General features: G+C 38.9%; 1 protein-coding gene across 1 annotated transcript in view; it reads right to left on the minus strand.

Annotated features, from left to right (window-relative positions):
• Positions 1–15,578, minus strand: part of LOC308605019 (phosphatidylinositol 3,4,5-trisphosphate 3-phosphatase TPTE2-like) — a gene marked incomplete at its 5' end in the record, with an annotated part of 71,075 nt that overhangs the window by 19,666 nt on the left and 35,831 nt on the right. The window contains 5 exons of the mRNA XM_081214688.1: positions 2,764–2,844; positions 4,541–4,602; positions 11,299–11,387; positions 11,492–11,573; positions 12,344–12,404. Of these exons, the coding sequence (XP_081070814.1) occupies positions 2,764–2,844; positions 4,541–4,602; positions 11,299–11,387; positions 11,492–11,573; positions 12,344–12,404 (375 nt within the window). The remainder of the gene's footprint in view (positions 1–2,763; positions 2,845–4,540; positions 4,603–11,298; positions 11,388–11,491; positions 11,574–12,343; positions 12,405–15,578) is intronic.

A 15,578-nucleotide genomic window follows, 5' to 3' on the forward strand; every position in this document is an offset into this window, starting at 1 on the left:
GAGGGGATGGTGTCTGAGAATTACTGCCGCACACGCAGGGAACTCTGTCCTGGGGCCTCGCCAACACAGCCCTCAAGCCTGAGGCCGGGCCCCTGCACGGCTAGCCCAGTGAATCAGAAGAGACTCAGCTGCAGCCTAGGGTGTGCCAGTCCTGGAGTAAGTTAGAGACCCTGCACGTGACTGCAGAGGAAATGGGGAAGGGAAGATGTGCCTGAAGGAGCTACAGCTAACGTCCCCTTGGCTCCTGCCACCAGATTCTTGACCTTCCACTAAAGGCTTGTAACCTGCCGTGGCCCTGTAGCTGCTTTTGCTCTCACGCTTCTTTCCCCTACAGCCCCAAACAACAGGCGCACGTAGCAGAAGTTAATAAAACCAACATATACTTAGTAAGCACTCACTACAGACAAAGGAGATACTATATGAGGCACTTCGGGCTGCCAGGGTGGAAAGATGGGCAAGACGTGGGCGTGCAAAAAGGGTAGAGAAGACACAACTTCGAATAGCTGGAAAATAACGTAAAGCAACTTAGTCCCTAAAAGGAACACAAAGGGCTATAAGAACTCCTGAAAAAGCAGGAGACTACTTCAGGCTGGGAGGGCAAAGGGACTCCAGGACAAGGGGCCCTTGTGAGCACGTGGGTGTAAAGTATAAACAGGCTGGGAAACGGCAAACAATCCAAACGCCTTAGAGCGTGTGAATGCACATAGTGGGAGAAGCGGTTGGAAAAATCCTATCTAGATTGGGAGTGCCTGGTTAAAACATATTTGTTGCCATTGGCAGTCAGAAGCCATTACGGATTTTGAGCGTGAAATGGCATGATTCGAGCTGGGCTTCAATAAGTTGATGTATTACTTATAGCCTATGGCTATCTTTTTTACTTTCTTGTGTTGCTTGAGTTTGGCAGAAAGGTATGAATGGATAAGGCTGAGTTCTTTGATCCCAAATGAAATGTCTAGAGCCAGCGGTTACAGTGTTCTGCTAACTAAGCCAAGGGTATCAGCTTTCAACACTTCACTCAAAGAAAACTCTCCTTCATGGCCACATCCACATTTACTTAAGAATTCCCAACCATCTCTCACTTGGGTTTGAGGGGCCGTATACAAAAGGCAATCCAAATGAGAAGCTGTGCACAGGATGGGAAATAATGGGCTTTGGAGTCTGAAAGATCTGCATTTGAGTTCTTAGTTCAAACAGTTAGTTTCCCCGAACCTCCATTTCCCAGTCTATAACATGGGAATCATAATGGTGCCCACTCATTGCGTTATTCAGAATATTATATTAGATAATGAATGCAAAACCCTTAGCAGGATTCAACAAAGTCTAGAATGTTGTAAACTCTATAGGATAAATGGCCTGGTTTCTGCAATAAACAATTTACAAGGAAGAAAAAAAAAGAGAGGTGGGAAACCTATCAACTAAAAGAGACTTAAGGAGACATAGCAACCAAATGAAACGTGTGCCCTTGTTTGGATCCTGACTGAAACAAACTAAGTTTTAAAAAGATTTTAAGATAGTTATGGAAATTTAAACGAGGACTAGACATTTGATACTATTAAGGTATAGTATTGTTAGATATGTCAATGGTTTTAAGGGGGTTTTTTTTAGAGTCTTTATGTTAGATGTCATATTAAAATGCTTAGGGGATAAGATGATCTGATGTCTGGGATTTCCTTCAAAATAATCCAAGTTTAGTGTGAAAATAAAGCGTGTGTGTGTGTGTGTATGTGTATGTGTGTGTAGAGTGGGGAGGGAATGAATGGTTGGCCACATGACGAAATGATTGCTGAAGCAGTGTGATGAATAGAAGGGGATTTATTGTATGACTGTCTTGACTTTTTATGAAAAAGTCCATGATAAAATGTTTTTAAAGGGAAAAAAAATAAGGTAATAACATATGAGTCACATGGGTTGTCTGAGTATTAAATGAGACAATATATGTACAAGTACAATAGTGTCTAGTATAAAATAGGTTTTTGAAAAATGTTACTTTTCCCTTTCCTCTTTTGAACTGCAGCCCCCCTCCCACCGACTCTGTCTCTGTCTTTTTCTGTCACTGTCTGTCTCTCCCTTACACATGTGCACGCCCATGCGTGCGCGCACACACACACACACACACACACACACACACACACACACACACACACACACACACACACACACACACACACACACACACACACACACACACACACACACACACACACACACACACACACACACACACACACATGTTCTACAAGGGCTGAACTGCCCTAATAGGGGTTTGTGAAAGACTCAGTTCCTCTTTACATGGAAATAAAAGGCTAGTGACTTCAGATCATCTTCAGGGGTCTGAAACCTTAGGAATCGGACCTTCCTACCCGGGGAAGGGAATCAACTCCTGAACTCTGCAAACAATAACCAAATAAAATGGAAGGCAGGGTGCTCTGGGGAGAACTCAGTGCTTGCAAAGCCAAGCACCACCTGAGGCAGGGCTCCTGGCCTGTGGGAGGGATCAAGGCCTGTCACGGGGCACCCAAGGGGAAGACCACCCAAGGGGAAGACCACCCAAGGGGAAGATCACCCAAGGGGAAAACCACCCAAGGGGAAGATCACCCAAGGGGAAGACCACCCAAGGGGAAGATCACCCAAGGGGAAGATCACCTAAGGGGAAGATGACCTAAGGAATCACCCAAGGAAGAGAGTCTAAAATGAAACCAGGTAACAGATGCCAATCTTAACCTAATTACCCTGAGTGACCCCTTTTAAAGAAAGAACACTTACCTGAGAAGGAGTTTCTACTCCCTGACGTTTACTGCTGATGGATATACCCGTTCGTCGTTCTCCAAAATAATGAAGGCTGTCCTATAAAAAAGGGGACAGTCCAAGCATGGGTCATCTGCACGTCCCTTTCCTGTATAAGGCATTCTGAAGTTTCTAAGGCCACATGATTTCCTTAAGTCAGCGGTCTTTGGGCAGAGGCTATACCCGAAATAACAGAATTAACAAAGCCACATCAAGGCCTACTCTCATTCAAAGATGCATAAAGACGGGCAATTGTAGAGCTGGAAGACTTTGGAGATAATCTGGTCCTTCTTCCTATCTTTCTATTTTACAAATGGAGAAGATTAGGACCGAAAGAAAACCAAGTGACCTGCCATGGAGATGCATGCAGCCTGTCAGAGACAGCAAAGGCCTGAGCACTGGCCTCTGGCTCTGTCTAGGGCTCCAGACCAACCGCTTGCAAACTTTATATATTTACTGATTTTGGCCACGCCACACAACTTACGGGATCTTAGTTCCCTGACCAGGGACTCAACCCTCGGCAGTGAAAGCGTGCAGTCCTGACCACTGGACCTCCAGAGAGGTCCCTCAAACTTTTTATTTTTAAAGCTACAATCCACATTCATAAACCTGGGAGATACACACACACACATACACACGCACTCTCTCTCTCTCACACACACAGAACTGAAACAAGTTTCACAAACAATACTTACCTTTTGATATTTCCTAATCGATTCCATTTTATTTAAAAAATGCGAGTGACAACCCAATAAGTTGATTTCACAACTCACTGATAAACTGATCCATAGTGTGAAAAACACTGTCCTAGAGCATCCATTTTCCTAACCTGTGTGTCTCAAATTTGAAATAAAGAAGGCGGTGGAATCAGGGTGCTGGGCCCAGATCAGAACCCCCAGCTTCTCTTCTCTGGGCTGCAGGCTGAGAGAGAAGCAGAGTGGCTGAAAGCGTGCCCTCTAAGAGGTGACTTTTCAGCGAGATCGTGGCAGAAAAAGAGTGGGAACCCTGCTTTAAGACATAGCAACAGCCCATCCTGTCTTCTCAGGAATTTCCAGAGGGCACAGGTCCCACAGATGTTGACTGTGCAAACATATAACACCCAGGGGAGACTTTGTTCCGAGTTGGAAAACGATGCCTTTTACCCACCTAGCACTTGCAAGGATGTTTAAGGTCCTTTAGAAAATTTCCCTAACCCATCTTCTTCTTATTCTCGTGAGAAAGGAGCAAGGCCTGGAGCTGGTGGGATTACGTCAGAGCAGTTCTGGGTCTGGGGGAGGCAAGTCAAGCTTCTGTATTGCTGAGGGTTTTCTTGCACTTTCACAACTTGACCTCACTCATTTCACATTAATCTGGACTCTGTTGTGTCCTGTCTTTATTTAAAATATTCATATTGTATCCATGATGGATTTTTTGGCATTAACTTAGATTTTTTCAATGCTGCACTGGAATATTATTTAACTTAATTACTGAGATTTTTGGCATTCCCTTAAATTTTGTGTCCAAGTTGAGTGTCTCACTGACCTCACCTCCTCACGGAATGGAGGCATCCCGTCCCAAAGGGGCCCTGAGGTCAGTTACTAACTAGTGCCAGTTAAACGAGCAAGTATCCAAACCAGGCTTTCTAATCATCACCTCTCCAATTACAACTCCATTAAGTACCATGACTCAGGAATCGTGTTACCATCCCACCAATGAGGTTTCAGAGCTAGCAGATTCAATCAGCCTAAGACAGCATTGGTAGGAGCATCTCTCATACCTCTGCGGTTGCAAATATTTCACTGGCAAGAAGGTAGGCACAGACCATAGTTCCAGTTCTTCCTAGAAAAGAAGTTAGTTCATGAACCATTGCTCATGGCAGTACTTGCTATAAAACTACTCTCACAAGTGTTTAGAGTTCATTTTGGATTGATTTTCTTCCACTCTGAAAGTGCTGGCTCAAAATATTTCAATTCAGAGATAGACAAAGCCCTTACACGGCTTGCTCTGAGCTTCTCCCTGGAGTTCTGTGCTAATTGTGTGCATGGATGTGCACGTGTCTGTTGTTCTGAGTCATGACCCCTGGAGACTGCAGTAACAGGCAGAGGCAACGAGCTCTGCTCCAGACTCTAAAGCTAAAGAGACACCTACCAGTTAAGAGTAATGACACACCCTGTTTTCCTACTAATGTAAATAAAAGAAACTATAAAAGATCAAACATGGACAGAACCCAAAACACCACAGAGCATTTGCCATACCTATCATTCCTTCCATTTTAGGTAGAGTGTTGTGTGCTACAAGACATCTTAAAGTAGAAAGAACAGAATAATGAGCCCCCATATACCTGTTCCCCAGATTCGATAATTATCAGATTGATTGTTAGACTTGTTTCTTCCTTTTCTTCCCTCATCCTTCTTCCCCCACCCCTACACGCACCCCAGCCCCCCCACCAGCATGTTAAAGCAAATCCTTGATTTCATGTCATTTTATCCTCAAAGTCTCATGGTTTTTTTCCAATTTATATTTTTGTCCTGCCATACAAAATGTGAGTTAAAAAGTATATTGCATCTATTCTTTCTACAATGATCTGTAGCTTTTGTCTTAGCCAGTATATGCTGAACTTTATTTTATGTAATTCCAAACTTATCCTTTTACCTTAAGATGCACTCTATTTTCTATTCTATCCTTTTAAAAAAATGAACCACTCAATTTATTTTGCAACCCATAGTTTGAAAAACAATATTCTAAGCCAAGTACTTCCAAAGAGGACTTTGTACCACCCTGTGCTCAGATAAGTAAAAGCTTCTTGCTAAAGGAGGCTACTGACCATTAACAATCTAGCTCTCTAGCTCTCTAGCATGGATGGTTAACATTTCAATTCTGGAGGACATCTCTGAGTCTTTACAGCCCTTATATATTCCCATTTGAAAAAAAACTTGCAGATTCATGTCCCAGTGGCTATGGATAAGCACAACCACAGACAAAGTAGATGCCCTCTCATCCAGTCAAGTCAGGTATGCAAGGAATCATTAAAATGATTTACACCTGTCTTCAGTATTTTAACTTAAAACATAAACATATATTCATTCACTAAACTTTTGCTATTGGACAAAGGTTTTAAGTTTTTAACTATGATGAAAGGAATCTACCAAAATACCTACCAGGTATATCATATTAATGATGAAATGATGATAACATTCCTCTTAAAGCCGGGAACTAAACAAAATGTCTACTATTCACTGCTTCTATTTACTACATGGCTTAGCCAGTATTGTAAGATAAGAAAAAATGTATAGGGATAAAAACAGAAGAAACAAACTCTCATTATTTGCAGACTAGAAAAGTCCAAGTAAACCTATAGGCTAAGCCCTAAAACTAATGAACGAGTTCAGGAAGATACAAGGTCAACACTACGAAAAAGCAAAAACTGATAGCTAAATAAGGGATGTCAGTTGAAACCTTTAGAGAAATTACTAAGGAATATAAAAAGAGTATATGGCTTCCAAGCAAACGGCGGGGGTGGGAAGAAGGAATTATGCTGCAAAGAATTCAAGCAAACCAAAATAAAATATCAGTAAGGATATAGAAGATTTGAATAAAACAATTAACAAACAACCTAATGGGCACGTAGAGAACACTGTTCAGGACAATGCATAATACACTTTATTTTCAAGTGCACAGAAAACATTTGATAAAATTGACCAAATTCTGGGCGATAAAGCAAGTCTAAATAAGTCTCAAAGAACTAAAAAAAATGCATATGTTCTCTGACCACAATGCAATACAACCAGAAATGAATAACTAGAAGATAATTACAAAATCCTCATGTCTGAAAATAAGACAGTATATTTCTATAGAACCCATGAGTCTAAGAAACAAGCACAATGGAAATTAGAAAATATTCTGAACTAAATAATAATGAATATACATAAAAACTTGTGTGATGAAGCTAAATCTATTCTTAGAGGGAAATTTATAGCCTTAAACGCTCACTAGAAAAGAGAAAGGCTGAAAATCTGGGTTAAGCATGCATCTCAAGAAGTTAGGAAAAAGACAGCAAATTAAACCAAATAAAGGGAAGAAAGGAAACACTAAAGGAAATGATGAAATAAAAAACAAATAATAGGGAAGATCAGTAAAGCCAAAACACTTGGTACTTTGAAAGGACTAATAAAAGTAGTAAATTCCTGGTGAGACTAATCAAAAGAAAAAAGAGAGAGGGCACCAAAAACAGCAATGTGAGGAATGAAAAAGGGAACACCACTGTAGACATTAGAATAAGGTATTTTAAGACAATTTGATGCCAAGACATTTGAAAATTTAGATAAAATGAACAAATGCTTGGGAGAATACCCAAAATGTGCAGAAGAAATAAAATTATAAATAATCCCATATCTAATAAAGAAATTGAGCCATACTTTAAAAACTTCCCCACAGAGAAACTAAGGCCAATTCCCCCACTGAGGCCAATGTTGCTTTACTACTGAATTCTACCTTACATGTAAGGAAAAAAAAATGTCAACTTATACAAACTCATCCAGAGACTTAAAAAAAAAAGAGTAAGTACAACTTAATTTTGGTTTATGAAGCCAAAATTTGAAAACTGTAGCCACTCTTACTCATGACATAGATACAAAAACCCTTAAGAAAATATTAGCAAACAGAATCCAGCAATTTACTAAAAAAATAATAGAGCACAACAAAATTGTGTTTATTCCAGGAATTCAAGGTTAGTTTACTACTTTATAATCAATGTAATCAACCAGATTAATAGAATGAAGGTAAGAAATCATATTATTTTAAAGACACAGAAAAAGCTTCCAATAAAATTCAACATTCATTCATTATAAAAACTCCTAGCAAATTAAAGGAATGTCTTAATCTGATAGAGAATATCTAACACTAACACACACCCTAAAGTAATTGATGAGATGCTGAAAGCTTTTCCTTTGAGAGCGGGAGAACAAGGATTCCTGCGATCATCCCATATAATTCAACACTGTACCAAAGGTTCTAGCCAGTGCTAGGGAAAAAAAGGATTGAAAAGGAAGAACTTAGCTCATTATTTCATATGATATCATCATGTGCCATAAAATCCAAAAGAATTTACAGACAAGTTAATAGAATTAATGAAAGAATTTAGTTGTTTGCTGATTGCAAGTTTAGTAAAATCAACTGCATTTAGAGCATCAAAAAAAACAAACATCTAGGACATAAAAATTTCCAAGGGATATAATTTATAATACTTAAAATATCAAAATATCAAATATCTAGGAATAAATCTAACCACACATATACAAACTTTCTATGCAGAAAATGAAAAGGCATTATAAAGAGAGATTGAAGAAGACTTAACTACGTGAGTGGATATTTCCATTAATGGATTGGAAAACTCAGTATTATAAAGATTTCAATTCCCCTCTATCTGCAGCTTCAATGAAATTCCAAAGTTCCATCAGGGTGGGTGGGTGTGGGTGTGGGTGTGGGTGTGGGTGTGCGTGTGTGTGTGTGTGTGTGTGGTGTGTGTGTGTGTGTGTGTGTGTGTGTCACTTGACTAGCTGATTCCAAAATGTACACGGAAATGTCGATGGCCTAAACAACACACACAACTGTGAAGAACAAGCTGAGTGGACTCCCTTTCAGGGACGTCAGGACTTCTTAGAAAAGCTGAGACAAGTGAGAGAGTTGTGCTGGTAGCACACAGATGGGTGACAAAGCAATGAACAGATTAGACAGTTCAGAAACAGACCCATGTCCTGCAGAACGGCAAGGAAATGAAATCAGTGTGCTCAAACAATTAGACAGCCATATGGAAAATGATAAAAGTTGACCCCTTCCTCACACCACACACATAAATCAATTCCAAACGAAATAAAACTTATAGAAGATAATATAGGACTATGTCTTTTTAAACTCAGGGAAAGATTTCTTAATTAGGACACAGAACACTAACCTTAAGAAGAGAAAGAACAATGTACACTGACTATGTTAGAAAAGAAGTGCTGTTAACCAAAAGATACTCAGAGAGAAATGGCAAATCACAGAGCAGAAAAGGTATCTTGGAATACTGTCTAATACATATAACAAACCACAGAGTTGAAATGGAGAATATATAATGAATTCCTACAAGTCAATTGGAAAAAAACAAACAATCCAGGAGAAAAATAGACAAGGAAATTAAACAGATACTTCACAAAAAAGAATATCCAAGGATATCATAATAAACCTATGAAAACGTTCTCAATCTTATTAGTAACCATAGAAATGCAAATGAAACCCATAATGGGATACAACTACACACCCACCCAACAGCTAAAAATAAAATGACTGAGAAATCCAAGTGTTGCTTAAGGATGTGGAATACTTGGAACTTTCATGCAATGCCAGTGGAGTGTAAATTGTCAACTGTTTTGGAAAACAGATGACATCATTTATGAAAGTTTGAGATTCATTATCCTAAGACAAAACAATTTTAGTCCAAGGTCTACACTCAACAGAAATGTGGGCACATGTGCAACAAGAAAAATGTATTTCATAGCAGCCATTATAATAGTAAAAATTGGAACCAATCCAAATGTAATAGAAAAAAGCTTCCTTTTGCAGTAGCAATGTGTCTTGGGATGAATTTAACAAAAGATATACAAGACCATCCTGAAGAGAAGTATAAAATATTATTGAAAGATCAGATGATTCAAATAAATAGAAAACTATTCATGTACAGCTCAATATTGCAAAGTTCTCAATGCTTCTGAATTAATCTATAGATTCTATGCAGTTCCAATAAAAATCCCAAATATATTTTCATGTAGAACTTGATCAGATAATTCTAAAATTAAATATACAGAGTCAAGAGATTTCTGTCTTTATCAAGATATATTATAAAGCTATAAAAATTACAATAGTATGGTTTAGAAAATACACAGACAGTCCCAAATGCATATGGAAACTTGGTATATGACTGAGAAGGGACTACAAGTTGATGGGGACTACATGAGCATGTGATAGATGGTTTTAGGACAATTGTCTATCCATATGGAAAAAAAATCTCCCTCCCCAAATTCCAATTAAAGACCTAAATGTAAAAAGCAAAACTTTACTATTTTATAAGGAGAATATCTTCACCACCTCAGTGTATGGGTGGATTTCTTAAACATGACCAAAATGCACGAACCACGCACACACAGAACACTGATAAACTTCACTACATTAAAAATTAAAACCTTCTATATGACAAAATAAATCATAATCAAATTTCAAAGACAACACAGTGGAAGAAGATATTTGCAATATAAACTGCTAACAAAAAATTAGCACCCAGATTATTTAAAGAAGTCCTATAAAATCAATAACAAAATATTTGGGCTATCATGATATCACTGGTAATGTGCAGACATCAACCAACAAAAAGAAGCAAAACCAAGATGAATGAAAACTTGAAAAAAGGAGCAGCTCTGGTACAGACCAACTGAACACTAGCCTTCCAAACAATCCTAAAGGAAAAGCAATGAAACACACATGAACACAGAATAATGGAAGTCTGCTCTCAGAAAAAAAAAATGAAATTTGAAATGAAGGTCCTCCTTTAAGCAGGGAATTAACCTGATTAAAAGAAAACTAAAGCCAACTCTTAGATTATAATATTTTGGTTGAGCCATATTAAATGGCCTTTTTTTAAAGTAAAAGATGGTCCAAAGAAAGGCAGTTCCACGTGGTTCAACCTCTGTATTCTTCATTTAGGCACAATATTGTAAATGGCCATACATACAGAATATTTTGACCTGTGGAACTAAAGATGGAACTTGCCTACTAACTCATGAGCATGAAATGACTTTTCAAATAAGACTCAAACTTTATTCTACTCAATTACAGAAGGCAGTTTTAAAGTGTGTTTTCCTGGAATTTAATATAAAAAACTGTTTCACAGCCCAACAAAACCATCATTCCTTATTTGTCAAACATTGTGAAATATGCCTAGATGAGTATTAAAAGCCTAAATCTGAATGAGAGAAAACCTGACTCAAGTTAAATTGGTTGAATTGACAACTGGCTTTCCCACCACCCCCATTTTCCCCCCACCAAAATCAACTTCTATGTATCATTACACTATAAAAATTGCAGCCTAATTTTGGGTCTTTGAAATGGCATTGCTGTTGACACTCTTAACTTTAAAAGGTCCTCACAAAGTTTAAGAACAACCTTAAATAAAATGAAAAGTGCTCTGATGGTTTCGAAAGTTAAACAGTGTTTGTATTTTGGCAAATCAAAAATGAAGAAACCCAAAGAGTCAATAAACAAGGGAAAACACACTTAACCTTCCTCAGTTCTTCTATCCCTACTTTCTTCTCTTCTTTACTCTTTCTTCCTTTCCTCCCCCCTTCCTCCCTCTTTCCTTCCCTTCCTTTAGTCTTGACGCTAATATTAAAAAACGTTCACAATGATTAATACCGGTTAATAGCAGAACGTATCATGTGGGTGTACTTTAATATATTTTTCAAATTGCTTTAGAAAAAGAGAAAGAAAAAGAAAAACGTTTTTTACCTTTGCCCCCCTTACAGTGAATCACTGTGATGTTTTCCTCATCTTGAGCCATCCACTCTTTTACGTCCTTGGAGAACGCCACCATCTCACTGATTCAAAGTGAAAGATTTTTAGTTGAATGAAAAGACTTCCCAAAAAATCAAGCCCTGTGTATTTAGCCCTCTTCTGACAGCCAGCTTGGCATCAAACTTACCTCAGAGAGGGGACATTGTGATCGTCAATCATGTATCGACAGACCCTATCATGGAAGTACTTAGCATCGTAAGCTCTTTCACCTGAAACAAATGATGCACGGGTCATATCTCTAACCCTAATAAACACAGTAAATGGTCAAGGTGTAAATAAGTTATACTTTTCTATTAGAAATTCCTCCTCTACCTTTAAAAGGAGCTTTCTGTCTGGCTCCTGCTGCTCTAAAAGAAACGTAAGGGTCTCAAAAATAAAAGTAGAGTAGTGTTTTGTCCATCTTGAGTAACATAAGCCCAAATTATTTGGGTTTAATAGGCCTTACTTGTACTTTTCTAGCAGGCTACTCACTGCATTATCAGAAGGTTACACAGAGCAGAAGCCAACGCGGCCAGCCAAAATACTTGCCTCCTGAAAATGTCCACTTAATATACAGGAAGAGGGTCAGCTGGGCTATAATTTGTTTGCTAAAGGGTTTGGGGGGTTTTTCCCATGCAGGACCCTGGTCTCCTCACACCTCATTCCTAGTGGGTTAGAGTGTGCATTTGTTGAATTGCCTTCAAAACACAAGCTGGCAGGAAAAAAACAAATATTTTCCAAACCTACTACCACTAGACCTGACTCTCCTAAAATGGCTCCGCCCCCAGTCTCCTGCCTACCTCACAGGGCACTGTGTGCTGTTGCACTTTCTTTTCCTACCAAACAGAGCCAGCACAAGATGGAGACTTTGTAAAACTCACTTCCCACCACCACCAAATACCCAGGATTAAATGAAATGTAAAAACTAAATCAACTTCTTACATGCAGTGAGTGACCTGTTTTCTACCTAGAGTAGCAAAATATCGAGTCATGTACATACTGCAGAGATTGTAGACTCGGTAGTGGTTTTGATGCTTGGTATCCAGGAACCGTACAACTTCCTAAAAAAGATGGACACATACCTTACATATTCCACACGGCACCAATATAAGCCTTTTCCTAGGACTAGCCTAAAATGAGTATCACCCTTTTATTCACTGGTCCGTCACTTAGCACCTTTCAGGGGAGACTCAGGGAATAAAAAGGTACATACATTCCAAGTCATATCTAACCCACTGATGGTTTGCAAATAGCCCACAAAAGTTGGGATGACTACTCTGATTAGCCTCTACTCTAAATACACATTGTTTAAAGCTACCAGAGAAGGAAGTTAGGTGGTTAACAAGCTTTAAGAAAATTGTAATTTGTTCTAAAATTTGTATGGAACCACAAAAGATCCTGAATAGCCAATCTTCAGAAAGAAGAACAAAGCTGGAGTTATCATGCTCCCTGATTTTAAACTATACTATTGGTACAAAGCTGAAGTCATCAGAACAGTAGGGTACTGGCACAAAAACAAACACATAGATCAATGGAACAGAATTGAGGGCCCGGAAAAAAACCCACACATATATGGATAATTAATTTATGATAAAGGAGCAAAGAACATACAGAAAGGATCGTCTCTTTAATATATGGTGTTGGGAAAACTGGACAGCCACATGCAAAAGAATGAAACTATACCACTATGTCCCTCCATACACAAAAATTAACTCAAAAAGGATTAAAGACTTGATTGTATGATGTGAGAACATAAAATTCCTAGAAGAAAACATAGCTGGTAATTTCACTGACATTGCTCTTAGTGATGTTTTTGTGGATCTGACTCCAAAGGCAAGGGAAACAAAAGCCAATGTAAACAAATGGGACTACATCAAACTAAAAAGCTTCTGCACGGTGATAAAAACCATGATCAAAATGAAAAGGCAACCTAGTGAATGGGTGAAAATATTTGCAATTTATATATCCAATAAGGGGTTAATATCCAAAATATATGAACTATACAACCTCAAAACAAAAAAACAACCCAATTAAAAAATGGGTAGAGGACCTGAATAGACAAATTTCCAAAGAAGATATACAGAGGGCCAATGGGCACAACAAAAAATCTTCAGCATCACTAATCATTAGGGAAAAATGCACATCGAAACCACAATAAGATATCATTTCATGCTTATTAGAATGGCTATTATCAAAAAGGTAAGAAATAACAAATGTTGGAGAGGATGTGGAGAAAAGGGAACCCTCAAACACTGTTGGTGGGACTGTGAATTGGAGCAGCCACTATGGAAAACAGCATGGAGATGACCCCCAAAATTAAGACTAGAAATGCCATATGATCCCAGCTATTCCACTTCTGGGTATTTAGCCAAAGAACACAAAAAACACTATAATTCCAAAAGATATATGCACCCCTATATTCAATGCAGCACTATTAACAACAGCCAAGATATGGAAACAACCCAAATGTCCACTGATGAATGAATAAAGATGTGATAAATACGCGTGCATGCGCGCACGCGCGCACACACACACACACACACACACACACACACACACACACAGAAATGAATACTACTCAACCATAAAAGAATGAAGTCCTGTCATTTGCAACAACATGGATGGACCTTGAAAGTATTATGCTAAGTGAAATTGTCAGGCAGAGAGAGACAAACACCATACAATTTCACTCATACGTGAAATCTAAAAAAATAAAACAAATGAACAAACAAAAGCGAACAAAACCAAACATAGATACAGAGAACAGATTACTGGTTACCAGAAGGGAAGGGGTTTGGGGTGTGGCTGAAATAGGTAGAGGGTCAACTGTATGGTGACAGACGGCAGCTAGACTTGTGCTGGTGATCACTTTGTAGTGTATACAGATGTTGAATTTTAATGCTGTACTCCTGCAACTTGTACAATAAAAAAGAGAGAGAGAGAATGGGGTGGGGAGGGAGAGAGGGAGGAAGGGAGAGAACAAGGAAGGAAGGAAGGAAGGAAAGAAGGGAGGGAGGAAGGAAGGAATGGTTTTTGCCTCAGAGCACAGTGAGCAAAGAGTCTTTACAAACTTACAGCATGATGACGACAAAAATCACAGTGACTCTGACATCTGGATCAGGAGCTCCTCAGTGAGCCATATAGAAAATAAACATCCAAATGAATATGGTCTGGGAGCTGAGGGACATGGGGTTAAAAAACTCAAGTTTGACAAAGAAGGTGAAGTCAGAGATGACCAAACAACTTCTAGTCACACTTCTTCAGTTATGACAGAAGAAAGAGAAGAACCAGCTTCATCGAAGAAGAAAGACAAAGAGAAGAGGATGAAAAGGAAGAGTGTCTTGAACGACAGAAATGGGGCTTCCCTGGTGGCGCAGTGGTTGAGAGTCCGCCTGCCGATGCAGGGGACGCGGGTTCGTGTCCCGGTCTGGGAAGATTCCACATGCCGCGGAGCAGCTGGGCCCGTGAGCCACGGCCGCCGAGCCTGCGTGTCCGGAGCCTGTGCTCCGCAACGGGAGAGGCCACAACACTGAGAGGCCCATGTACCGCAAAAAAAAAAAAAAAAAAAAAAACCAGAAATGATTCCAGAAAAAAAAAATTCAAGAGAAAGAATCTGATGATGCCTTAACTATAAATGAAGAGAATTCTATGGAAAAGAATCAAATAGAGGAATCTCATCTGTCTCAGGATGAGACAGATTTACATTCTGAAGACAGTGAAAACAGAGGCCCTGCAAGTAGGATTCCGACTGCCATGAAACAGAAGAACTAGGAGGCTCCAATTCCAGTAGAACTGGAGAGATTCTCTCAGAATCTTCCACAGAAAATGACTATAAAGCCACAGAAGTCACTGATGAACCGATGGAACAAGACTATTTAGAAATACTTACATGCAGTATTTCACATTCAGTTCTAGTTTTACACTGTATGAAATTTCTGTGTAATCAAATGGACCTTTAGTTTTGCACGAGAAGAAGGTTGTAAAATAAAGTACTTCATGGGATAAACCCTGAAAGAGTTGTTCTTGTAGGAGCTGTGAATATCAGCTCCTCTGGGTCCTGCTTACTAAACACTTTTTTGGGGGGGTGGGGGAGGATCTGGTTAAATCAGTGGCTTGTGTATAGATGTTTTTTAAATTTAGAATTAAAGTTTTCAAACTGGAAGGTAATAATTACAATTTTTTTTTTTTTGTAGAGTATCATGCTTAGATTATACATATGTGAAAAGGCTTCTAGT

Source organism: Mesoplodon bidens, assembly GCF_964165515.1.
Source record: "Mesoplodon bidens genome assembly, chromosome: 17".
Classification (NCBI taxonomy): Eukaryota; Metazoa; Chordata; class Mammalia; order Artiodactyla; family Ziphiidae; genus Mesoplodon; species Mesoplodon bidens.